The sequence below is a fragment of the Callorhinus ursinus genome, unplaced genomic scaffold, assembly GCF_003265705.2.
Source record: "Callorhinus ursinus isolate GAN/ISIS: 27379988/994484 unplaced genomic scaffold, GSC_fseal_2.0 scaffold19, whole genome shotgun sequence".
NCBI lineage: Eukaryota > Metazoa > Chordata > Mammalia > Carnivora > Otariidae > Callorhinus > Callorhinus ursinus.
Window position 1 is genome coordinate 21,608,671 of NW_027397081.1, and position 27,566 is coordinate 21,636,236.

At 40.1% G+C, this 27,566-nt stretch overlaps 2 protein-coding genes across 2 annotated transcripts in view; one reads left to right on the forward strand and one right to left on the reverse strand.

Annotated features, from left to right (window-relative positions):
• Nucleotides 1-17,660, reverse strand: part of LOC112840249 (uncharacterized) — a 52,836-nt gene extending 35,176 nt beyond the window's left edge. The window contains exons 1-3 of the mRNA XM_073903940.1: nt 17,285-17,660; nt 17,133-17,156; nt 16,631-16,771 (exon numbers count right to left, since the gene is read on the reverse strand). Coding sequence (XP_073760041.1) covers nt 16,631-16,771; nt 17,133-17,156; nt 17,285-17,348 — 229 coding nt within the window. The 5' untranslated portion in view covers nt 17,349-17,660. The remainder of the gene's footprint in view (nt 1-16,630; nt 16,772-17,132; nt 17,157-17,284) is intronic.
• PATE3 (prostate and testis expressed 3) lies at nt 561-2,818 on the forward strand. Its single transcript, XM_025893499.1, has 3 exons — nt 561-609; nt 2,054-2,176; nt 2,694-2,818. Exons 1-3 carry the CDS (start codon nt 561-563, stop codon nt 2,816-2,818), a joined length of 297 nt encoding a protein of 98 aa, XP_025749284.1.
• Nucleotides 17,661-27,566: the final 9,906 nt, after the last annotated feature.

A 27,566-nucleotide genomic window follows, 5' to 3' on the forward strand; every position in this document is an offset into this window, starting at 1 on the left:
TTGGTTAAGTGACTGCCTTGGGCTCACATCATGATCCCAGGTTCCTGGGATCAAGTCCCACATTGGGCTTCCTGATCAGCAGGGAGTCTGCTTCTCTCTCTTCCTCTCCCTCTGTGCTCTCTCTCACTCTCTCAAATAAAAAAAATAAAATCTTTAAAAAAAAACCTCCATGAGGTATTGAATCAAGGTGGTTACAAGTGTGGCCTCCACTCACTATGTAATCATGGGTAAGATGCTAGACCTCACCAAGCCTGTTTCCTCCTCTGTAAAATTAGGATAAGAATGATAACATCATAACTATAACACTAATTACTATGAGAAAGATTTTATTAAAAAAACAAAGTTAGCTTAATGTAAACCCCCAAATTTATCAATTATCATTATAATTTACTATGGGGGAGAGAGAGAATAAACTTGAGCTTCCAGAGGAAACCTTGTGTGATTGGTTCCCTTTAGGCATGAATAATCCCTGCCCTATGATGAAGGTTTCGTCCCTATAACCTGAAGAGCCGTTCTTGCAGTTCCTGGCTTCTTCCTGTGCAAGGGACTTCTGGCTCAGAATGGACAAACATTTCTTGATGGTTTTCTTCCTTTTCTGCTTCATTGTAGGTGAGTCACAGACCTGAGAAGTGGGCTCCAGAGACAGGCTGTAGGGAGCCCCTGGAAACTCTACATGTACCGTAGGTACCCACGGAGGGCTGAGCCTTGACCATATTTATGAGGGAGGGGAAGCCATTCTTCAGAATGCTCCTTCTGCCTTATGGGCCATCTTTTCTGACCTTCTCAACATTCTGCCATTCCTCACCAGGGGCTCAAGCCTCTATGGCTGCCCCTTCATATTCTTTCTCCATTCTGTCTCTACCATTCTCTATAATTCAAAATCCCAGCAAGATTTTTCTGAGGACATCCTTTCATTCATAAATCTGTATCCCATCTGCTGACATAGCTGGTCAGTCTATAATGGATAATTTTGTAGCTTGTTTCAGTGCTGGACAATGGCTTTTGATACCCTTATCAGGGACTTTATATGAAAACAAATGATTATAGGAGAGGAAATATCGGATGCTCTAGAATCAGAGGTGTTTTGTTTGTTTGTTTGTTTGTTTGTTTAATGCTTCAGTCGCTGTCTTAAAATCTCTGTACCTTTGGTTGCTCATCTGAGAAATGGGGAAATACAAAGTTTTTGTGATAATTAAATCAGATACAAAGTAAGAGAACATGGCCCAGTGAAATGCTTGATAAAAGCTACTTTCCTTTTGCATTTAGGTGCACCAGGGAGAGGTTTTTTGCTTATTTATTTCTTTTATTAAACCTGTATTTCAGGGGCACCTAGGTGGCTCAGTCATTAAGCGTCTGCCTTCAGCTCAGGTCATGATCCCAGGGTCCTGGGATCGAGTCCCACGTTGGGCTCCCTGCTCAGCGGGAAGCCTGCTTCTCTCTCTCCCAATCCCCCTGCTTGTGTTCCCTTTCTCGCTGTGTCTCTCTCTGTCAAATAAATAAATAAAATCTTAAAAAAAAAAAACCCTGTATTTCAATGAGCTCACCCCACAATACCACATAAAATGTCACTACCTATGTCCTAATTCATGAGGACTTTACATATTCAGTTCGAAGTTCAAAATAACAGAGTATATTACCTAACATTATCTAAGCAGCAAATGTGAGCAACACTAGCTTGGCGTAAAATATTTTCAAGCACTCACCCTCATTATTACACTCCCACTGATCTACAGTGCTGTCAGTCAGGTAGGCTAGGCCATCATTCATAGAACCATTTTAAAGCTGGAAAAACCAACGCCATGGAGGCTAAATCACTGCTCTAAATCACCCCAGTTAGAAGGGCTGAAATAGGGACAAGAAGAATCCTTTTCTTCTCACAATGGCATTTCTCTGGGATAGGAAGTTGGTAAGAGCTCCCAACTTTTTACTACCCACCACCAGCTCTTCATCTACCCCTTGGACCCCACCCCCACCTCCCACAATCAGGTCTAGATAATTCCAGCTCCTGTGAAAGTCCCCCTGGTCTCACTCACAGCAGCTCTCCGCTCTCCAGCAGTGACACCACTGAAGTGCATGACGTGCCACCTTCGCACACGGACAGATCGTTGTAGAAGAGGCTTTGGTTACTGTGTTGCCCAGAAGTTCGAGTCATGCATGACTTTAAAGATCTTCCAGGGTAAGTTAGAGGGTCAGGGGAGGTAATGTGAGATTCTTGGAACATTCTTAGGCGAGTACTTCAGCAATTTCGTATCTCTACCCAGGGTAATCCAGGAGAGGAACCAAAGAGCAGAATGCCCCTGAGCTCAGGTCGCTGTGCGTGCAGACAGAAGAGGATGGGGGACAATGAGACAGGAGGAAGAAGAAGGGTGTTCTATATTCCCAATAAAACTGACCAAACAGATCTGAACTCTGCAGACACTAAAGCACTAGTTGCTAATCTTCTACCAGGAATAGGAATGAAGCAGCTATAGAGAATTGAGCATTGTTAGGGACCCCAGGCAAACAACTGTGAAGGGGGTCAGTGATTTCTGCATCTCCCTGCCTCTGCCCTTTTGGTAGGTGTAAGCTGCAAAGCCATCCCTTAACCTACCCTGATGCCTAATTAAATTTTCAGACAGGACTAGTGTCAGGTTTGACCTGTCTTTACAGAACTTAGATCACTGGGTTATTTTCTATGTTCCTTCTTATTACAGATAACGTTCTGCAGTTATCATATATGGTGTGTCAGAAATTCTGCAGAGACTTGACCTTTGATCTCAACAATCGGACTTATGTTCATAAATGTTGCAAGCACAATTTTTGTAACCTCAAAATCTAAAATATTGGCCCTCCTGAGGTCTCACTTTAGAATGTTGTCGACATTTCTCCCCCTTCATGCTCTGCATGCCCTTGCTTTCCCGTCTTGTCCATCTTCGATGTACGGCAGCTCTCTTTCCTTCAGTGTCATCCTTCCTGGTGCCTCCAGCTTGGTTTCTACCTCAGTCAGAGGATAATGATCCTGAACAACAGATTTCTCCCATGACAGGGAATGGCATTTCCATGCTCCAAGAAGCCTGGCCCAAGAGGCTCAGTACAGCAAAATTTAAAACATGACTGTTTTCAAACCTCATGATTAGCTTAAATTAGTTGAGGCGGACTAGAAACACTTCAGCTGATATTTGGATCTAAAACTCCCATTTACTGTTTACTGAAATTAAGCAGAAATAGCAGCCAAATGGATGGTGGACACTTGATATTTTCCTCTATGGACATATTACTTTCCCAAGTGGACCATGTTCCCTTCAAACTCAGTTATGACTTTCTTGGCCTTTGCAGAGTACATCCATATGCAACGTCTGTACAAATCAGAAAATAAGGAAATCCCTGGCTCTGTGATAGTCATAGCTCACATGCGGCCACCTGTAGGTCTGTCAAGATGTGCACTCAAGATACATCGCAACTCTCCCTTCTTCTCCTTCCTCTCCTAATCTTTCTCTGTTCCTTTCCTCTTTTGCTATCCACTTCCACTATCACCTCCCCAGCGACCCACACCATTGCTGTACAAATTCTCCCTCTCTGAATACCCAAGTCACCTTATGGATACCTTTTTTGACACTCTCTCTCAATGAATCATTTCTCTGTTTGTCTTATTCGCCCAGTATGTTACAAATCACAGCAAGAACAGATCCCATGTCTTACTCATTTCTGCTGCCTTTAGTGGGCCAGTGAAAGTTTACTGTGTTTAACTGAATGGCCAGTGATGTTGATGAAATTTTTCTTGTGCATCTATTTAGTTTGCAGGACTTATGATGCTTTTATGCTTTTTCTGGCTGCGTACCTATTTTTTTGAGTGTATAGTAATGGTAATCTCTACTCCCTACCAAACAAAGAATGTTCACTATGTTTTCTTTGAAGGGATTATGCAAAAGACATTTCTTTTTATGGGACACTTCAGTATTCAAATATCTTTAAAGTTTTTTTTTTTATTTATTTGACAGAGAGAGAGCAAGGGAGCACAAGCAGAGGGAGTGGCAGAGGGAGAGGGGAAAGAACGTTCCCTTCTGAGCAGGGAGCCTGATGTGGGGCTTGATCCTAGGACTCTGGGATCATGACCTGAGCCAAAGGCAGATGCTTAACTGACTGAGCCACCCAGGCACCCCAGTATACAAATATCTTAACCAAAAATTATTTTTTAAAGATTTTATTTATTTGTCAGAGAGAGAGAGAGAAAAAGAGCACAAGCAGGGGGAGCAGCAGGCAGAGGGAGAAGCAGGCTTCCCGCTGAGCAGGGAGCTTGATGCAGGGCTGGATCCCAGGACCCTGAGATCATGACCTGAGCCCAAGGCTGACGCTTAATGACTGAGCCACCCAGGCGCCCCACCAACAATTATTTTTGATGGGATTCTTCCAAAACTCATTAGTTAATCTTACTTCAAAATTCATAATCAATACTACTATTATAAAATAGAGGTGTAAGTTTAGAAAGGGTAATCTGACCCAATTCTATTGGAAATATCTGAAGGCACAGGTTTTCCTAGTTTTAATGATGTCAAGATTGATCACGTAGATATTTTTGTTCTCAGATTTATTTTATACAATATACAGTTTCCCTTCAATCTTTTATCTGACAGCCTTAGTCTCCAGTGATTATTATTAACTAGATCCAACATTCATTATGAGTTGAAATATAATTATTTTATCTTCTTTTTTTTTAGAGAGGGAGGGGGAGGGGCAGAAGGAGAGAGAGAATCTTAAGCAGGCTCCACACCCAGCACGGAGCCCAATGTGGGGCTCCATCTCACAACTCTAAGATGACCTGAGCCAAAATCAAGAGTCGGATGCTTAACCGAATCAACCACCCAGGCACCCCGAATTACTTTATCTTCTTAATTGAAGTATAATTCATATATAATAAAATAACTATATGTTAAGTATACAGTTTGATGTGATTTGATAAATGTATAAACCTATATAACCACCATCCCAGATAAAACACAGATTTCCATTAACCCAGTGAGTTTCTTCAGGTAACCACCCACTCTCAAAGTTATTGTTCTAACTTCTATCATCATAGTATAATTTTACCTGTTCTTGAATTTATGGACTTGAACAAATGAAAGTATATGAAAACTACTCTCTCAAGTCTGGCTTCTATCACTCACCAGATATTTTTAAGATTAATGCATGTTTTTGCTTCCACCAAGAGTTTGTTCTTTTTTTTCCCATTGTATACATATACAATAATTTATTAAATCAATTCTCGTATTGATGGACATAAAGTTGTTTCGAGGTTTGGGTTATTGTAAATAAAGCTATTATGGACATCCTTGTAATAAGAGTTTTGGTGGACATACACATTCATTTCTCTTGAGTAGGTAAAAAAAAGTAAAATTTCTAAGTCATAGGGTAGCCATATAGGCATATACATAATTTCGAAAGAAACTGCCGAAGAGCTTGTGAAAGTAATGATACAAATATATAGTACTACCAGCACTGTATGAGAGTTCCACATACCTCCCATCACCAATTATTATCAGTCATTTAAATTTTAGCTATTCTAGTAGTTGTAAAGGATATCTTTCACTTTCCTGATAATTAATGGAATTCAGCCACTTTTTATGCCCCAGTTAGAAAATAATTTATGCATGTTTTCTTCTAACACTTACATTTAAATTAACACTCAAATTCTCCATTTGGAATTTATCCTTGTAAGAAATTGATCCAATTTTATGTATTTCCACATAGCTATCCAATTAGCTCAACAATGTTTATTTAAAAGTTTATATTTTTTTCAACTAATTTGAGATGCTCCTTTCATAGTACACTGCATTTCCCTTAGCACTAATACTAATTCTGGGTCCTCTACACAGTTAAGTTTTTCTATCCATTACCTCTATCTTATAACATGCACAAAGAACAAATTCAAACTGGATTATAAGCTGAATATGAAAAGTACACAATAAAACTAGAAGAAACCATAGCATGCATTTATAACTTTGGAAGAGGCAAAGGTTACTTACTTAAACATAACCTAAAAAGCAAAACCATTTTTAAAAAATGATAAATTAGACCACATTAAAATGAACGATGTCTGTTCATCAAAATGCATCTCTAAGAGAGTAAAAGGCAAGCTAAAGACTTACAGGAGATATCTGCAATACTTATATCTCCCATAGAACTTGTATCCAGAACATAAAAATAAGTCTTACAAAAAACTGAGGGATTTTATCACCACTAGACCTGCCTTGCAAGAAATGCTGAAAGGAGCTATTCAAGCTGAAATGAAAAGATGCTAAAATGGCATCTTTAATGGCATCAGTGGCATAAAAACATACAAAAATATACAACATGCTGCTATAGGTTAATATAAAAGTCAGACTTAGAAAACTCTAATAGTATGGTATGTTAACCACTTAACTGTAGTACAAAGGGCAAAGGGAAAAGCATTCATATAACTGAAGCTACTATAATTTATTAATAAATACACAATATAAAAAGAGGTAAATAATAACATGAAAACAAAAAAGGGGGGGAGTAAAAGTGTGGGGCTTTTGTAGACAATCAAAGGTAAGCTGCTATCAGCTTAAACTGGACTGTTTAATCTACTTGACACTTGATCTCAGCAATCAGACTCATGTGCAAAAATGATGCAACTACAATTACTGTAACTTCAATAAGACTCAAGCACAAAGAAAAAACCTATAGTAGACACACAAAAGCTAAAGAAAGGGGAGACAGAGCAAGGAAAATTACCAGTTTACAAATATAGGCAAAGACAGAGGGGTAAAGAAGCAATATAAATACAAAACAACCAGAAAACAATAAGATAGCATTAGTAAGTCCTTACATATCAATAACAACTCTAAATGTAAATGAATTGAATTCCCCAGTCAAAAGACATAGAGTGGCTGAATGGATAAAACAAGACCCAATTATATGTTGTCTGTAAAGACTCATTTCAGTTTAAAAAGAAAAAGAAGACTCATTTCAGTTTTAAGGACACACACAGGCTCAAAGCAAAGGCAAGGAAAAAGATATTCCATAGAAGTGGAAACCAAAAGAAAGCAGGGTAGCTATACCTATATCACACAAAACAGACTTTAAGCCAAAAACAGTAATAAGAGACAAAGAAGGTCAATACATAATGATAAAGGAGTCAGTTCATCAAGAAGATACAATAATTATAAATACATACAAACCTAACATTGGAGCACCTAAATGTATTAAACAAATACTAACACATTAAAGGAGAAAGAGACTATGATACAAAAGTAGCAGGGGACTTTAATACTCCACTTTCGGCATTGGATAGGTCATCCAGACAGAAAATCAACAGGTAAACAATGGACTTAAACCATACAAGATGAAATGGACCTAACAGACATTTATAGAATATTCTATGCAACAGAAACCGGATACACAGTCTTCTCAAGTGCACATGTAATATTCCCCAGGATAGACCATATGACAGGACATAAAACAAGTCTCAGTAAATTTAAGGAGACTGAAATCATACCAAGGATGTTCTGACCGCAATGGTATGAAACCAGAAATCAATAACAAGATGAAATTGAAAAATCTACAAACATATGGAAATTAACACCATCCAGAACAACCAATGACTCAAAGAAGAAATCAAAAGAAAAATTAATAAACCGACAGCTAGCAGAAGCAAGGAAATAGCAAAGATCAGAACAGAAATAAATGAAATAGAGACAAGAAAAACAATCTTAAAATCACCAGAACTAAGAGCTGGTTTTTCAAAAACATAAACTAATTGACAAACCATTAGCTAGACTAAGAAAAAAAGAAGATTCAAATAATAAAATAAGAAATGAAAGAGGAGACATTACACTGATAACACAGAAATAACAAGAATTATAAAAGACTACTAAGAACAATCATATGTCAACTAATTGGTGAACCTAGGCAAAATGGGTCAATTTCTAGATACATAAAACCTACAAGTCTAAATCAGGAATGTCTAAAAAATATCTAAATGTCTAAATAGACATTTTTCCAAAGAAGACTTCCAATGGCCAACAGGTACATGAAAAGATGTTCAACATCACTAATCAAAGAAATCTAAACCACAATGAGCTATCACCTCACACCTGTTAAAATGGCTATCATCAAGAAAAAAAAAACATAACAAGTGTTGAGAATGTGGAGAAAAAAGGGAATTCTTAGGCACTATTAGTGGGAATGTAAATTGGTACAGCTACTATGGAAAACAGCATGGAGGTCTTCAAAAATTTAAAAATAGAACTACCATATGGTTCAGCAATTCTACTCTTGGGTGTATATCCAAAAGAAATGAAAACAGGATATCAAAGAAATATATGTACTCCCACATTTACCGCAGTATTATTTATAATAGCCACGCTATGAAAATAACTTGTGTTCTTCAATAGATTAATGTAAAAATAAGAGATGTGATACCCTCCTCCCCGCCACACACAGGAATATTGTTTAGCCATGATAAAGAAGGAAATTCTGCCACTTGTGACAACAGGATGAAACCTTTTTTATTTTAATTTTTAAAATTTTTAAAAAAGATTGTATTTATTTATTTATTTGACATAGAGAGAGGAGAAAGCATGAGCCGGGGGAGAGGCAAAGGGAGAAGCAGACTCCTCACTGAGCAGGGAGTCCAACTCGGGGCTTGATTCAGGAACCCTGTGATCATGACCTGAGCCAAAGGCAGATGCTTAACTGACTGAGTCACCCAGGTGCCCCAACAGGATGAAACTTGATGGCATTTTGTGAAATAAATTAGAGAAAGACATATACTGTATGATCTCACTTATATGTGGAATCTAAAAATGCCAAACTAGTAAGAATAGAGTAAGAAAGGTGGTTACCAGGGTCAAGGGGGTGGACGAATTGAGGAGATGTTGTTTAAAGATACAAATATGCAATCAGTAAATAAATAAATCCAGGACATCTAATGCAAAATTAGTGATTTCAGTGATTACAGACGATACTGTATTATAAACTTTAATGTTGCTAAGAGACTAGATCTTAATTGTTCCCACCACAAAAAAGAATGATAATAATGTGACATAATAAAGGTGTTAGCTAATGCTTCGGTGGCAATTATATTGTAATATATAAATGTATCCAAATTGACACATCATACACCTTAAATTTACACAATGTTCTATATCAATTATATCTCAATAAAAATTTTAAAAAGAATTCTTACAAATCAATTTGATAATGAAAAACTACCCAACAAAAAAAGAGGCAAAAGACTTAAACAGGTCCTTTACCAAAAAGAACACCCATATGGTCAATAAGCATCTGAAAAATATTGATGAGACTGTAAATTGGTATTTTGAAAATAATATGATAAGTATATTCTCAACCTCATTATTAGGTGCATCCTATGATTTAGCAGTTCTACCCTATGTAGCAAATGAGTGAGTAGTCCACCAAAAGATGTTTATAAGAATATTCAGAGGAGGAACAGGACAAGAGAAATGACAGAATTAACATAAATCACACAATCTGAAGTCATAATTATAGCTCTAATCCCTCCGATTCTAAAGACTCGTCTTTGTTTCATGTCACTGTGGGCGACTGGACAGATTTACAAATTCCCCAGAAAGTATTTCTTTCTTCAATAGAAAGTAGCTCATCGGAGGGCCAATGTGTAATTTCCATTTGAATTCCCCTATGATAGGCATGTGACTAAAATGTGTTACATTTTAATCTTTAAAACCTGTAAGGAATTATTTAATAGTTTCATTGCCTGCTACTTTTCAAGAATGCAATTTCATTTAAAACCCTAAGATTCTTGAGCCCTTTAACTGTTCCCAACCATGTTCATCCTAAATCAAATTAGGAAAATTTTTAATCATTATTTCTCATGCGTTTAGAGCACTTGATATAGCTATTTTGCTTCCTTCGAACAAACAACCCACATAGAATCAATTTTTTTTTAATCAGTGCTATTTTCTAATGAAGGATTTGCGGGGGTGGGAAGGTTGGAGGAGTAAGAGGTTCATGACTGCTTTATCTGTGACAACTAAAAACTAGAAACAACCCAATTGTTCATAGAGGGCAGAAAATATAAAATGTGGTGTATTTATACAGTGTAACACTACACAGCAGTATAAGGACTGAACTATTGCTATATGCAACAACATGGATAACTTCCAAAGACATAAGGATGAAGAAAAGAAGCCAGGCACAAAAGACTACAGTTCATATCACTTATACAATTTCACTCATATGAAGTTTAAAAACAAGACAGAAATATGGTGATAGAATTCAGAAGTGTAGTTATATTTGAGGGTTCTGACACAGGAAGGAACAGAGAAAGCATTACTTCAATAAAAATTGTTTTGACAGCCATTTAAATCATCAAGGAAATCTTTTCAAGAAGTTGTCCTCTTTGTCTATTCATGTATTAATACCATGTTGTCCTAATTATAGAAGCCCCATTGTTGATTTCAATATTAGAAAAAGCGAGCCCTCCTTCATTGCTCTTTGTCTTCAGCATTTTATTGACATTTCTTGTTTGTTTATTCTTTCAATTGATCTTTATAGTCAACTTGTCTAACTCCAGGGTAAAAAGTTATGGTATGCTTTTATTGGTGCTTTTTCATTAGTATCTTTTATAGGTTTTTTTTTAAATAGTTTTTTTATAGTTTTCTTTATATGGGTTTTTTTCTGCTCTAAATGAGACATTCCATTTTATATTCTAAGTAGTTATTATATATGTGAATGCTATTGATAACTGAATGTTAATTTCATGTTCTAATACTTTAATAATTTTTCTGTTATTCATAGCAGTTTGTCTATTGATTCTTTGGTTTCATCAGATATACACCCTTTCATTTGCAAAAGAAAATAGTTTTGTCTCTTCCTCTCAAATTCTAAGGCCTCTAATTCCTTTTTCTTGTCTAATTACATTGATTAATTTTCTAATATTATACTAATTAGCTGTATATGTAGTGAACGTCCTAGCCTTGTTTCTTATTTTAGCATGAAACCATCTAATATTCCCTATTAAATAAACTACTGGCTTTTGGACTGAGATATATATAATTTTATCATGTTAAAGGCATTCATCAATTCCACTTTTGAGTTTTTTTATAGATGAACAGGTGTTGAATTTTGTGAAATGACTACTTGTTACCCTTTAGGATGATAATCTGATTTTTCTGTTATTATATTATTACTTGATATTTTTAACACTGAACCACTCTTGCATCCCTAGAATAAGGCTCACTTGGCCATAATGTGTGGCAGATTGCATCATCTGGCCCCAATTCTTCACCCCTCCTTTATGTGTACATCCTTTAATTTGCAAATTTTCAATGTCCTCCCATTTTCGGTGAGATTACCTGCCCAGTTTCCTAACTCCAGGCATGGCCATGTAACTAGCTTTGGCCATTGGAGTGTTAGCAAATTTAATTTAAGCAGAGGTTTAAAATGGGTTTGGGTCTTGCTCTCTTATGCTTGTGCCATTGCCATGAGTAAGACATGTCTAAGCTAGTCTATTGGTCCCAGGAGAAGATGAGCATGCAGAGCAGAGCTCAGTCACCCTAGTCAAGGCCAGGCTAAATCAACCAATCTCCAGCTACCCACTAGACATATGAGTGAGCCTGGTCTCACTGAGATTAGCAGAGCTGCCCAGCTGAGCAAATCGGGATCATCTGAATTCCTCAGACACAGGAAAATAATTTATAATTTTAAGCCACTGAGTTTTGGAATGGTTTGTTACTCAACAGAAACGAAATAATTCATTTTATGTTATCCTTTTATCTGATATTGAAATCTGTCTGCTAATACTTTGTCAAAGATTTTTAAATTGATGTTTATAAGTGAAATTTTTTTATGTCAGACAAGATAGACTTTTTTTCATCATCGAGTCTTTTTAATGACAATCTCTTCCAATTCTTTTTTTTTATTATTATGTTCAGTTAGCCAAAAAAAGTGAGATTTTTATAATGCTCTGTATTACATAAACTCATTTGGATTTGGATATTATTTGTTTAATAAAAAGAATGTTTCCTTTCCTTATCTATACTCTGAAATCGTTTAAGTAGCATTGGAATCATGTACTTATTAGTTTTTTTGGGGGGGCACCTGGGTGGTTCAGTCGGTTAAGCATCTAACTCTTGATTTTGGCTCAGGTCATGATCTCAGGATTGTGGGATCGAGCCTCACAGCAGCTTCCATGCTGGGCATGGAACATGCTTAAGATTCTCTCTCTCCCTCTCCTCTAACCTCCCTAAAAAAAAAAAAAAAAAAAAGATTTTTTGGAATTCTTCCGTGAAACCATATACATGTAGTGCTTTTTTGGGAGGTGACAGGAACTCTTTTATAATTTTCTCTATTTTTTATTTTTTAAAGATTTATTTATTTTAAAGAGAGAGATATAATCAAAAACTAATGATGTAATGTATGGTGATTAACATAACAATAAAAAATTTTAAAAAGAGAGAGAGATATAGAGATCAAGCACATGAGTGGGAGGGCCAGAGGGAGAGGGAGAGAGAATCTCAAGCAGATTCCGCCCTGAGCACAGAGCCTGCAGCAGGGCCTGATCTCAGGTCCCTGAGATCACGACCTGAGTCGAAAGCAAGAGTCAGTCATTTAACCGACAGCACCACCCAGGCACCCCAATTTTCCCTATTTTTTAAAATAGAAATGAGTTGGTGTAGCCTTTCTAATTCTGCTTGGGTCAGTTTGGGTAAAAATTCTATTTTCCTAGAAAATTACTTATTTCAGCTAGATGTTTATATTGATTTGCATAGGATTATACAAATTAATTTTGAAATTTAAAGTAAGTATTTTTTAAAATTTCCCCAGTTTGGATGTTTATTTCTCCTTCGCAGTATCTAATATTTTGTATTTGTGCAGTCTCCTTTTTAAATAACAGGTTAACTTTGTGATTTGCTTAGTTAAACTTTTTATTTGTTGTATTTATTTCCTGTTTTCTACATGTGGCAGACATATCCTAAGGTATGGGATATACCCAATGAGTCACCCCTTGAATAACACCCTCCCCTTGAGTGTGGTCAGAACTTGTGACTTGCTTCTAACCAATAGAATGTAGCAAAGGTGATGGAATATTATTCATATTATTATGTTACATTATATAAGACCGGATTTTAGCAAACAAGAGAGAGACACTCCCACTGGCCTTGAAGAAGGAGTGATGTAAATTGACTATGGGGATAGCCACGTGGTAGAGAACTATGAATGAATGGCCTTTTGGAGCTGAAAGAGGCCTTAGCAAAGAGCCAGAAAGAAAATAGGAAACTCAGTTATACTACTACAGAGAGATGAATTCTACCAACAGGCCAAGAAGAGTTTAGAAGTGAATTCCTCCTAAATTAAGTTTTCAAATGAGAACATGGCTTGGTCTACCCCTTGACTGCAGCCTTGTGAGATTCTGAGCTGAGGACCCAGCTAAGCTCTGTCTGGACTTCTGACCTATAGAAACTGTGAGATAATGTGTGTGTTTAAGCCACTAAGTCTATGGTACACAGCCACAGAAAGTACACGGCCATATGGAATGAATACACTTGGTCTGCTATTTTGAGTTGAGTGTTTAATTAATTACTTTTTAAATTTTATGTGTAATTAATGCTATGAATTTTCCTCTGATAAATGCTATAGCTGTATTCCATAGTTTTTGATATGTTTTCTGTTAAGAAATTCCGCATTTTTTGGAGAAAGGGGAACCCTCCTATACTGTTAATGAGCATGCAAGCTGGTGCAGCCACTCTGGAAAACAGTATGGAGGTTCCTCAAAAAGCTGAAAATAGAGCTACCCTATGACCCAGCAATTGCACTACTGGGTATTTACCCCAAAGATACAAATGTAGTGATCCAAAGGGCTATGTGCACCCCAATGTTTATAGCAGCAATGTCCACAATAGTCAAACTATGGAAAGAGTCTAGATGTCCATCAACAGATGAATGGATAAAGAAGATGTGGTATATACATACAATGGAATATTATGCAGCCATCAAAAATTGAGATCTTGCCATTTGCAATGACATAGATGGAACTAGAGGGTATTATGCTAAACGAAATAAGTAAATCAGAGAAAGACAATTATCATATGATCTCATTGATATGAGGAACTTGAGAAACAAGACAGAGGATCATAGGGGAAGGGAGGGACAAATGAAACAAGACAAAACCAGAGGGGGAGACAAACCATAAGAGACTCTTAATCTCAAGAAACAAACTGAGGGTTGCTGGAGGGGAGGGGCCGGGTAGGAGGGATGAGGTGGCTAGGTGATGGACATTGGGGAGAGTATGTGCTATGGTGAGCACTGTGAATTGTGTAAGACTGATGAATCACATACCTGTACCCCTGAAACAAATAATACATTATATGTTAATAAAAATAAATAAAAATTTTAAAAAATTCTGCTTTTTTTTTTTTGCCTGGATTTTCCTATTAAGAGCTCCTTGATAACATCTTTCTGTATTTCCAGGTTGGGGTACCTTTCTGGTCTTGTTTTTAACTTCTACTTTATTGCATGTGGTAAGTGAATACCGCTTATATTATTTCTATTTCTTGGCATTTATTGAATATTTCTTTGAGGCCTTGCAAAGATTTCCCAAATTCAGATATCTGGAAAACCTCATCAGACTTCATAGAACACACTTACTCTAGGAACATATTTATAGTGCATATTGAATACAGCTTTTATTTAAAGACAAAGGATACAGTGCAGCAAAAGGAGAGTGCGGACAAAAATTGGGAAATCCAAGAGACATTCCATGCACAAGCTCCCAGGAGTCCTCATTTACATACAGATGGCTCTCCGTCACTGGATTGCACAATCAAAATCTGTGTGAGGAATCTCAGCTTCAGGGCTATTTTAAACAGTTCTTTTTGTTGTTGTTTCTTTTTTTTTAATTTTTAAAATTTTATTGTTATGTTAATCACCATACATTACATAATTAGTTTTTGATGTAGTGTTCCATGATTCATTGTGTGTGACACCCAGTGCTCCATTCAATACGTGCCCTCTTTAATACCCATCACCAGGCTAACCCATGCCCCCACCCCACTCCCCTCTAGAACCCTCAGTTTGTTTCTCAGAGTCCACAGTCTCTCATGTTAAACAGAAGTTCTTAATGAGGGTGCATGTGGTTGGTGGGGAGGGGTGGGGTTATAATGTCTCTGACCACGTGATCAAGCCAGGCTGGAAAACAGTTCATTTGTATCAGTAAATAAAATGATGCTGGGAGTCACCAGGGGAGTTTCAGACTTTAAGGAGCACATCATAAAGGTTTTTATCCTGGCCAAAATTCCAAACATGTACTGAGAAAAATATGGACGTTTTACAGTTCAGATGTAAATCAACTCTATCCTCCACAGGGCAAATATATGTGACCAATCTTTGTGAATGTTCCATGTGCATTTGAAAAGCCATGTTCTCTATTTCTGGGTTCAGGATTAGATATAGGTTTATAAGATCTACCTTAATAGTCATGTTGTATATGTCTTCAATCCCCTTGCTAATTATTTACCCACATGATCTGGTGATTAGCATGCATTTCTTTTTCTCATCGTATCTCCTATAATTTCTATAGGAGAGTTGTTAAGAAAAGTTGTTGCTGTGGTATTGGCTGCCTGTTTTTAATAATCTGTATCTTTATTGTAGATTAGTGACTTTAATAATGTAAAGTATATTATCTCTTTTGATGATTTTAAACCCATAAATAGGCTCATAATCCATATGGGTTTTTAATATGTATTTTCCCATTCATTTATATTTACACATTTTGAATTGTTTTGACTTGGTCATATTTCTAAATCATCAGAGTGTTAATTTGGTTGATATGTTTAATCAATGCTGTTATAATGTTTTATGGTGTGTGTGTATTTGTGTGTATCTTTTCTACTTTATGGTCTATTCCCTTTTATACTATATCTTTTTCTTTTCTCTTTTTAAAAGTTTATTTAAGTAATCTCACACCCAACATGGGGTTTGAACTCACAATCCTGAGATCAAGAGTCCCATGCTCTTCAGACTGAGCCAGTCAGGTGCCCCTATACTCTTTCTCTATTTTAGCGGAAGGGGAAAGTATTATTTAAGAAGACATGTGTTCCCATATGGTTTAAAATCTTAAGCATGTGTTTATCTTCTGTTTTGTATCACATCAGTCATGTTATCTATCCCTTTTCCAAATAAAACTGTAGTATCTAAATTTATGTGGCCATTATTACAAAAGTCATTATGATTGCAGCAGTGTGTTTCTCTCAGTAAGTCATGGTATACTTGGACCATTCCCTCTTCACAAGGTTTACAAGACAGTTGTGTGTAACGATACAGAGATCTCCCTAAAGAGAGAAAAAAAGCAAATGTGATCACCTCGCTTAATCACACCATTTTCCTAGCAATGACATCTCTCCAAAACCTCATTGGTTTTCTGTGGACCGGAATGAGCCCCCAAAGCTGTGCCTACATCTCATCTAGGTCTCTCTAGATAGAACCAGGCAAAAGACATCTGCCTCCCACACAGGCACCACCCCAGGTGGGTATATGGAGAATTCCACCTTCTCCAGTCTCTCCTGTGATCCCAGTTTCCCTCTACACCTTGACTCCAGGGAAGGTGGGCACCATTGGTAACGTTTTGTGTCTCTCTATAACCTACACTTACCTGTAATTCGATCACTATAGTAGTAGTGATCTATGGAACAACTCCTGTTGTAAACTGTTAGGTTGATCTTCCAGCACCTTCTCAAGCCAGTGAGGCATCTGTATCCATTAAAGTGGGCACACTGATAGCAAAATCGAATGACTAAATAGAGGAAAAATTTAAAGCAGAGCTCTAGGGAAAATAATTCTGCTTCAGAAGCCTACCCCACTATCAACACATACACTGGTGAGGTGCAGACCTCACAAAAAGGAAGTTAACACCCTTCCCAACTTCTGCCAGGGGTCCTTACTCCCTTGAATAGCTGACAGCTATGACCCCAGGGATTCAAGCCTCCTCCTCCCTTCACCCAAGGCTGGGGGCAGAAAACAGACACAAGAACAGTGAGTGAGGATAGCAGAATGTAGTCAGGGAGGATATAGAGACAATGTTTGAAAAAAATCAGGAATGTCCCCTCTCATTGTGGCATTATTTATCCAAAAATTGCAAACCAACTGCACCATACATTTCGATGTCAGGACTCTGTCTCCTATGAAGAGAAGAAAAAAATCTCCTTAAGCCATTTTACAGCAGCCCAAAAAGTCAAGGTTAGAAACCTCCCTTTTCTCCCCACATAAGCTCTCACCACCCATCACTGCCTCCCTCACCAGGCTTTACCTTCATCCATGAAGAGCACTGTGAATATGCTCAGCAGAAGCAAATGGAACATCCTGGGGCCCATTCCTGAGACGGTCCCAGAGGGAGGCTCCAGCTTTATTTATTCCCATCACGTGCCCTCAGGCATCCCACTAGATCACAGAATCATAAATTTCAGATCAAGCCACCTGAATCCTCTCTACAATGTTCCCAGAAGACGGTACATCCTGTCTGCATTTGCATTCCTCCAGATACTTACAACTCAGCCCATCCAGACACCCCATTTCATTTTATTAGATCTAGCATAAGGTACTAATTAACACTGGCAGAGAATCTCTCTCGCTAGTACCTCTTCACTTCGCTTGTAGTTCTGGATGTTGGCCTACAAAGAGCGTGTCTAACCCCACATCCACAGGACTGCCTTTCACATATGATAAAGCTGGGATCACTGAGCATCTGTGAGGGAATTGCTCAGTCCCTTTCAAGTAGAACCATCTGGGACACTGGTCATCAGGACCGGAGCCTGATACTCCAGATGTGGTCCGACTGCCCAGTGTAGCACCCCTCTGAGAGATGGATGGGACACTTCAAGAAAGAGGGGTGAAGAGGTTTAGATGATCTGTTTCCCTTGAGCTTTATTCATTAATTTGTCCAAGGGAGACAAAGACCAGAAATGGTTACAGTGGGAGAGACTTACACTGGGGATGATGGGGAGAGAGCAACACATATTTGGATTAGTCACTAGAAATGGGGTATGAGGGAAGGAAAGCAGCAGGGAGGCCTGGAAAGGAGTTTTCTCATCAGTTCTCTGCCTTTTTACCTCCCTCTTTCAACTACTAAGTGTCACTTGATTAGTGAGACTTGCCAATGTACTCATGGGTAAACAGGAAATATTTGGACATATGTGCAAAACTCCCTGACCATGCTCGCCATGTCCCTTTCCTGTTTTCTCCCACATGTTTAACCTGGTTTGTCATTTGAAGGCTTTTCCTTATTTATGTTTCTTGTCTCTTTCCTCTCTCAAGGATGAAAGTGCCATGAATGCAAGATATTTCTGTGTTGTGTTCACTGCTTTCTCCTCAGCACCTAGAAAGAGGCCTTGCACCTATGAGATAATCAAAACTATCTGATGAAAACATGAATGCATCGTTGGCCTGGTTAACCTGAGAGGCACAATAATTCCCAGTTCACAGGATGACACTCCTTGCCTACCTTGTGGTTGGTGGTCACCACAAAGAAGACAGGCACTGATAATGGCAGGTTCCCATCTTGCGGGAAAGAGTGAGTGTGGGGCCCATTTATCTTGAGTGGACTCATTCTCAGACAGAGCCAGACACAGGCTGCCCCAAGTGTGATCCCCCACATAATCTTCCCCCGCACATCTGGGATGGAAGGTTAAGTGTGCTACCTGCCTACTATGCAATCTTAAACAAGTTACTCCCTTCTCTGTGCCTCTGGGACCTCACAGGTGGAAACAAGAGGTACTGCCAGAGGTACATCAGATGTAGTTGTTAGGACTTAAGAAATTCACATATGACGGGGCACCTGGGTGGCTCAGTCAGTTAGGCATCTGCCTTCGGCTAGGGTCGTGGCCTCAGGGTCCTGGGATTGAGCCCCACATCAGGCACCCTGATTGCTGGGGAGTCTGCTTCTCCCTCTTCCTCTGGCCCTCCCCTGCAACACATGCTTTCATTCTCCCTCTCTCTCTCATAAATAAAATCTAAAAAAAAAAAAAAAGAAGTTCACATGTGGATAATGGTCAGGACGACCCTACTTGGTGTCAAACATTCTTTGGGCATGTTATGCACTTGATTTCTTTGAATTCTCTGAACAATCACATAGGTTAGAAAGAAATGACCTCATATTCCAGTTGAAGCCCAAGGGCACTTAGAAAGTATTTTTCCCCAGGGAACAAGGTGCATATCTGTTTGATTGGGTTGGCCATTATCTTTCCACTCTACCATGCTGTTTCCTTCTCTTTACAATCTGGAGAAGCGTTCCCAGGATTGGAGATGACTGTAGGGAGAACAGGTAAGAAAAAGTCTGTCTCCATTAAAACATAAAATAAAAAAAGAATCTCTCTCTGCCTGGCAGAGACAATATTCACAAACTAACTCCCACTGAAACTAGGGCGTCCTGCAAGCCTGCCTGGGATCTAAGGGACCACATTCATGAGTCTTGCATTGGGAGCATGTGAGACACAGGCACCAATCCATGGATAGAAGTCCGGAGGGTCTGAGTTGGGAGAACCAAGCTTATGCTTGGAAGCAAAGGACCCCGTGTTCTGGCTGGGAAGATGCTCCTGCACCATGATCTGGGCAACCAGGGATTAAAATCGGCCATGAATTCCAAGCTTTGTGCATCGTGTCTCTCTCCTTGTGTTCATCCAGGCAACTTTGAACAACATTCTACTTGGAATAGAAGTAACAGAAATTGTGGAAACACACCAAACTTCTAAGAAGTACATAAAACTCCCTTTGTGCTTCTAAATCTGAGAAAAACTGTGAACATTTGCCATTACCTGCCTACGAGAATACTTCTGTGCATATACCACAAGTTCACGTTCCTAACAACTGTCATAGTTGACACGGTATGTGTGAGGTTGTGATTTGTTATTGTGGGAAGGGTGCCTTTATCACCGGACCTCTCTTCCCCTCCTAGAATGTGAGGCCCAGAGATGGCGGGAGGTTCAGGAGCTGGTGCCCTGGTAACTCCCTTTAAAAAGGTTAACACCAGAGTCTGCCTTCCAGACTCAGCCAGAAGCTTTGGCCAGCTGCTTAGCCCTTCAACACCTCTCACCTGAGGATCTCAGCGTGGGCCCCAGACAGACCTTGGACACCTGTGGCCACCTCTCCCTCCCACAGATAGAGAGGATGTGCTCTGTAGCCATTCTTTCCTCCCGCCTCCATATTTGAGCCCTGGAAGCAGGTTCCCAGCCCTCCGTGCTCGTGGAGCTGAGAGTCTGCACCTTCTCCCCACTCTCCTGGCTCCTGTTCAAAGCCCTTCCACCCTGCTGTCCCTTCCTCCATGGGAGGTTGTAGGACATGCTGTCCTGCTCCTGCCCTGCTCTTGCCCTGGCCAGAGGCTCACTCTGTACCCATGCTCTGTGTCTGCAGATGGAGAAGGCAATGGACTTGAGTCCACATTCAGCTCCTTTGTAGTCAGCCTGAGGTTGGGCTCACCCTGCCCCTGCAGGAGGACCCTGAAAGGGCAGGGGATGCAGGGAAAAGGAAATCGTTAGCCATCAGGGAAATTCAAATCAAAACCACATTGAGATACACCTTACAGCAGTTAGAATGGTAAAAATTGACAAGGCAAGAAACAACAAATATTGGGAGAGGTTGTGGAGAAAGGGGAACCCTCTTACACTGTTGGTGGGAATGCAAGTTGGTACAGCCACTTTGGAAAACAGTGTGGAGGTGCCTCAAAAAATTAAAAATAGAGCTACCCTATGACCTAGCAATTGCACTCCTGGGTATTTACCCCAAGACACAGATGTAGTGAAAAGAAGGGCCATATGCACCCCAGTGTTCATAGCAGCAATGTCCGCAATAGCCAAACTGTGGAAAGAGCCGAGATGCCCTTCAACAGATGCATGGATAAAGAAGAATGGAATATACAATGGAATATTACTCAGCCATCAGAAAGGATGAATATCCAACTTTTACATCGACATGGATGGGACTGGAGGAGACTCTGCTAAGTGAAATAAGTCAAGCAGAGAAAGTCAATTATCATATGGTTTCACTTATTTGTGGAACATAAGGAAGAGCATGGAGGACATTAGGGGAAGGAAGGGAAAAATGAAGGGGGGGCAATTGGAGGGAGAGATGAACCGTGAGAGACTATGGACCCTGAGAAACAAACTGAGGGTTTTAGAGGGGAGGGGGGTGGGGGATGGGTTAGCCCAGTGATAGGTATTAAGGAGGGTGAAAACAATGAATCATGGATCACTGCATCGAAAACTGGTGATGTATATATGGTGACTAACATAACATAATAAAATAAATTTTAAAAAAAGTTATTTTCAGGGCTGTTGACCTCAAACAGTAAAGAAAGAAATAAATAAAAGAAAATAAAAACAGAACCCACCTCCCCACCGCCCCCACCGATCCCAAAGAAAGTTCCCTGCAGTCAGCAATATCCTCTTCCGCCAGTTCTGCCAACCACCAACCAGCACTTCCCTGGCCCTGCTCAGCAGGGAGCCCACCCGAGTGGGATCATCTGATCCCAGGTGAGCTCATGAGAAGAGGGAGACTTGCTCTGTGACAGGGCTCCCTCCGAGCTCCCACACAGGCAGGAAGAAGGAAGTGTGTGATGGATGTCCAGTCCCATTTCTTCTCCTGTGACCATTTCTTCTGCACGTGACAGCAAACCTGCCTCACTCCCAGGCCTGCAGGGGACATGGGGTCTGGCTGACTAGCTCTCCTGGCCTGCAGTCCTCCTAGGCCTGCCTCAGACCCACGCTCCCCCTAGCGGCTGGACCCACCCCACCACACTGCCCTGCATGGCTGGGTCTCACCCCAGAAACCCTTGGCCCCCTCCCCCTTCCTCAGCCCAAATCAGCCTCCTGACCCAGCCCCACTTCCCCCTTTAACTGTCCTCCAGACTTTCTAGCCATGGGCGGCCTGGAAGGTACCATTTTCCCAAACGAGTGAATGAGTTGGGCATAGAAGCCACAGAGCCCCATGTCTTTCTTTTATGCCTAAGAGACAGGACTGAACTGAAATTTCGTGACAATGTCAAGGCAGAGGGAGATCCTGAACCGGGTCCTCTCAGCTGTGAAGTCAGGGATCATGTCTGACCGGTGACAGAAGCAAGGAACAGGAATTCGGCTCAGACATGGATTTTTGGTCACCCCTTCTCATTGGTTCAGCTCCTACCACATGTGCTGCTTAGGACCTTAACTCACCTAACATAGTTGACAGGGGATCGATTGTGGGGAGGCCAGGAGTAACGATGGACTTCTTCACCGGGACTCCTCCTAAGCTTTCTGCGTGACCCCCTTTCCTGAGGCTCTTCCTAGATGGCGTCAGCAGGATTTCAGTCTCCAAGGCAGAGAGGGCTTTGCCCTGAGGCCATTCCCCAGAGCCCTGTTCCACTGCCCCAGCCTACTGCCTTCCAGCCCCTTGCTCCGGCCATTGCCCACCGCATTTCGGAGGAATGAGAACAGAATGGGAGGCTCCTGTCAGCCACCCCCAAACAGCAGTTCTAGACCAATTTCCAGGACTGCAGTCATAGATGCTCATATGCTCTTCCTTTTTTTTTTCTTTTCTAAGTTTTTATTTAAATTCTAGTTAACATATAGTGTAATACTGGTTTCAAGAGCAGAATTTAGTGATTCATCACTTACACAGAGCACCTAGTGCTCAACACAAGTGCCCTCATTAACACTCATCACCCTTTCAAGTCTTCCCTCTACAGGCTGCTGGGACATTGACAAATCAGGCTGGAGAAGTGGGAGGGGACGTTATACTGCCCCCTTGCTGTCACTTCTGTCGTCTACCAGAGAAAACTCAGGAGGTGATGGCAGCTGAGAGAACACTGACCCACAAACTTGTTATAGAGTTATACTGGGGAAAGGTGGACCCACCACTGTGCAACGTAACTGTATGAAATTCACTATTTCTCTTTCCCCAAGCAAAAGTGAACAGAACATTCTGTCTTATATGCTCCTGTAATGCCAAAGCCCAAGAACATAACTGCAGTAAGATAATGGAAGATTTCAGTGTGTGAGAATCTCGGGAGCCACACACCCCCGTAGCCTGAGTAGGTGGCAGATGACTCAGCCAGCAGACTACCCTCAGAGGTCAGCTGTCCAAAGAGGCCATAGCCCAGGGGCTGCAGCTGAAGCTTTGTGCCACGCAGGGAGACAAACCTGGCACGGGGCTAGTGTAGGCCTGGCCTGCTAAAATTTAAGTGTCTCGGAGGCTTATATTTGTCTCGTCTGGGAGTAAGCCCTAAGATCACGAACAGTTTCTTCTAGAATGGCCTTTGATGTCAGGGACTCAGGTTCAGAACAGACTGGTTTCTCTCAGATAAGTGAGCAGCATGGAAATCAACAGAGTTCTGACTGGTCCTAACAAGGTGAGATCTAGAGTTCTACAAGCCAGCAGGACCCTAAACTGAAGAAATATCCAAAGGATTGTGTAAATCCCTAAAAGGAGCTCAACTGAATTGTTCTGGGGATGTTCTCCTTGTATCTCTTTCCCCATCTCCAGATCTCCCTTCCCTTTGTGATTTTCTGGGAATTTCCAAATGCCTTTCTAGATGCCAAACTCCTAGGCACCAGTAGTTTCTTCTAGAAGGCATAAAGAGGCTAGTTTGGGATGGTTAGAAAGGACTCTATTCCCAGACCAAGCCCAGAGTCAGACACAGCTTCCGGGATTTTGAATGCTGAGTCAATTCCACCACTCCCCGTTTGCTTTCCCAAAGGCCTGACCCTGGGTCTCTCAAATCTCCCTATTTGGGGAGAGACAAAATTCAGTTCTTCAACTCTTCCCACAATGAGTGACTGCATGAGAGCATCCAAGTCAGAGAACGACTGATCACAGAGGGGCACAATTCCTAAATGCTGCCCTTCTGGCACCTGTAAGGGCATGCTGCATGCGGCTCACCTTCCGGGGACTCACCGAGTGACACTACAGCAACCTCTGTTTTGTATCCCTGCCTCAACTGCCTGGCCTTTCTTTCCTGACAGGGGCTTTTGTCTCTAATTAATAATATGCCTCTTCCCACTGAAACCGGGGTGCAGCAAGGGTGATATTAACGATAGTTTCTTCTCTGCTTACGTGGCTGCCAAAGGGGAGGACTTCTGGACCACAAATTGTTCCTGTTATTACAAACAACATGTTCTGCCCTAGGGCACAGAGATACCATTTAAGAATCAAAACTGTTACTCTCTGGACAGCCAAGTTCTATAAATTTAAAGGAGCTGCTCTGGAAGCTTTTGGTTGCATGAGAAAGTTTGGATGGTCTGATAACCACTGAGTTACCAATGTTTATACAACTGCAAGAGCAGCTCCCACTTCTACCTTTCTGATTTGGGAGGTGAGAATAATGATCCATCTTGCTGTCTCCCTTCTTTCAAAGAGAATATTAAGAATATCCAGTCTTAAAATGTGGTTCAAAAAATAGCAGTTTCAGGATTTCATCCAGGCCTTTTTTGTAGCCATGGGTTAGCAATCAATCACCAGAGACTCTGTTGCTTGAAAAGGATAGGATCCACTGAGCAGGGAGCCAGCTTCTTCTTCCTCTTCCTCTGCCCTCCCACCCTGCTCGTGCTCTCTCTCTCTAATAAATAAAACAAATCTTAAAAAAAGAAAAAGAATTACACTAATTATAGTATAAATTCATACTAGTAATTAAGTTAATTAAAAAATAATTACACTAACCTCAGGGATTTTGTGACAATGAAATTTGATGATTCATGTAGATGGTTTAGAATAGCATCTACTATAAGAATATGTTCATTAGATGCTTATGATTATGATTAGGACAGCTGACCCTTGAACAAGAGGTTGAAGGAGGTTAGTGGCACCAACCCCTGAGCAGTCAGAAATATGCATATAACTTTGACTACCCCAAAACTTAACTACTAATAGCCTACTATTGACTGAAAGCCTTACAGATAACATAAATAGCTGAGTAATACATTTTGTATATTATATGCATTATATACTGTATTTTACAATAAACGCAGAGAAAAGAAATATTAAGAAAAACATACGGAAGACAAAATACATTTATAATACTATAGGTATACTTATTGAAAAAAGTCTGCATGTAAGTGCAGTTCAGACCCGTGTTGTTCAAGAGTCAACTGTACAGCCAAAGAATTCCAGAAGTGGCTAAGATCGAGTTGAGTAAGAGTTCCAGTGGAGCAGAAGCTAACATGGAACATCAACTACTGCATTTAACTGGCAGAGAAGTGAAGATAATACAAGTCCCCTTTGCTCTCACATCAACTTGCAAGCGAAGCCCTCTATAGAAGTGTTTACAAGAAGCACAGACACCAAGCCCAGGGAAGAGATGTTCGAGACGTTCCCGGATCCAGCCACTGAGGTGGTCAGCCCTGGGGCCGAGGGGCAGCCAAGAATGGGAGGAAGCCTCTGAGACCTGGATTCAACACTGCCTATGTTCCAAAGCAGCTGATGGCAACCACTTAACAGCCCTGGGATGAGTATCTGGTCTTATGAAGAGTAGCAGATATCAACCTGTTCCATTTCTGACCACGTATCTGAGAGAGAGAAAAATGCTCTGTGTAGTTATTGAGGTTTGAGAAATGGTGTTACCTACACAGAGGAGAGAGGGCAGTGCACACAGCACTGAGGAAAGTGATGGCTAATGGTTTTCACAGTAAAATATCATTATGGAAATTTAGATTTCTGAAGAGCTCTGATAATTTCTCACTGTTAATCTGAGAATATGTAAGGCTTAGAACTGATATCCTAGGCTTAAGCTTAGCTTTCTTTTTTAATTTTTTATATTTTATTTTGCACTGCATTGCACTACATTTTTCATCATGATAAGTGTACTCTATAATACCCTATATCACTTATTTTACCCATCCCCCCACCCAGCTCCCCTCTGGTAACCATCACTTGGTTTTCTAGTTAAGAGTCTGTTTCTTGGTTTCTCTTCTTTTCCTTTGCACGTTTGTTTTGTGTCTTAAATTCCACATACGAGTGAAATCATATGGTATGTGTCTTTCTCTGACTTATTTTATTAATAGTCCTCCCAGCCTTGCCCAAAGGGATCTATGGCTGTTTACCAGGGGAACTGTGCACTGGGAAAAAGGAAATATTCAGGGGCGCCTGGGTGGCTCAGTCGGTTAAGCGTCTGCCTTCGGCTCAGGTCATGATCCCAGGGTCCTGGGATCGAGCCCTGCATCGGGCTCCCTGCTCCACGGGAAGCCTGCTTCTCCTTCTCCCACTCCCCCTGCTTGTGTTCCCTCTCTTGCTGTATCTCTCCGTCAAATAAATAAATAAAATATTTTTTAAAAAAGGAAATATTCAAACCTTTCAGGGACTACTAGAAACTGGCTCTGAATTGACACAAATTCCAAGAGACCCAAAACATCACTGTGGCCCACCAGTCAGAGTAGGCACTTAGGAAGGCCAGATGATTAATGGAGTTTCAGCTCAGGTCCATCTCACAGTGGGTCCCGTGGGTCCCTGAACCTTCCTGTGTTCAGATAAGTGATTTACCTGATAAAGAGTTCAAAATAATGGTCATAAAGATTCTCACTAGGTTTGACAGAAGAATAAATGAACAAAGTGAGAATGTTAACAAAGAGATATAAACTATAAGTACCAAACAGAAGTCATAGAGCTGAAGAATACAATAATGCACTGAAAAACACACCAGGGGGTTCAAGAGCAGACTAGATGAAGCATTAGAAAGTATCAGTGGAACATACCCACTGAGAGCATCAAAACAAACAAAACGAATTAAAACAAGTGAAGATAGCTTAAGAGACTTATGGGAAAACATCAAGCGGGCCAACATTCACATTATAGGATCCCCAAAGAAGAGAGTGAGAAGGGGCAGAAAATTTATTTAAAGAAATAATGGCTGAAAACTTCCCTAACCTCAGGAAGGAAACAGACATCCAGATCCAGGAAGCCCAGAGTATTCCAAGTAAGATAAACCAAGAGACCCCACCAAGACACATAATTAAAGTGTCAAAATTAAAGACAAGGAGAGAATCTTAAAAGCTGTGAGAAAAAACAACTTGTTATGTAAAAGAGAACCCTCATAAGACTATGAGCAGATTTCTTAGCAGAACCTACACAGGCCAAAAGAAAGTGGCATAATATATTTAAAACGCTGAAAGCAAAAACCTGCCATCCAAGAACACTCTACCCAGCAAAATTATCCTTTAAAGTTGAAGAAGAGATAAAGAGTCTTCCAAAAAGCAAATGCTAAAGGAGTTTATCACCACTAGACCAGCCTTGCAAGAAATGTTAAAGGGACTTCTTTAAGCTGAAACAAAAGGGCACTAATTAGTAACAGGAAAACATGTGAAAATCTCACTGGTAAAGGTAAATATATAGTAAATTTCAGAATAATCTAATGTTGTCAGGGTGTTGGGTCAATCCCTTATAAAGCTAGTATGAAGTTTAAAAGACAAAAGTAATAATAAAAAAAAACCTGTAACTACAACAATTTGTTAACGGGTACACAAGATAAAAAGAAATAAAATGTGAGATCAAAAACATAGAATGTGGGGGTGGAGAGTAAAAATGTAGAGCTTTAGAATACATTCAAACTTAAGTTATCAACTTAAAATAGATTGTTA

Bases quoted from the DNA above. Each gene is read 5' to 3' on its own strand.
- PATE3 (XM_025893499.1), top strand. From the start codon at position 561: ATGGACAAACATTTCTTGATGGTTTTCTTCCTTTTCTGCTTCATTGTA. The intron at 610-2,053 runs GTGAGTCACAGA...TCCGCTCTCCAG, and splicing joins CCTTTTCTGCTTCATTGTAG to CAGTGACACCACTGAAGTGC. The intron at 2,177-2,693 runs GTAAGTTAGAGG...TTCTTATTACAG, and splicing joins GACTTTAAAGATCTTCCAGG to ATAACGTTCTGCAGTTATCA.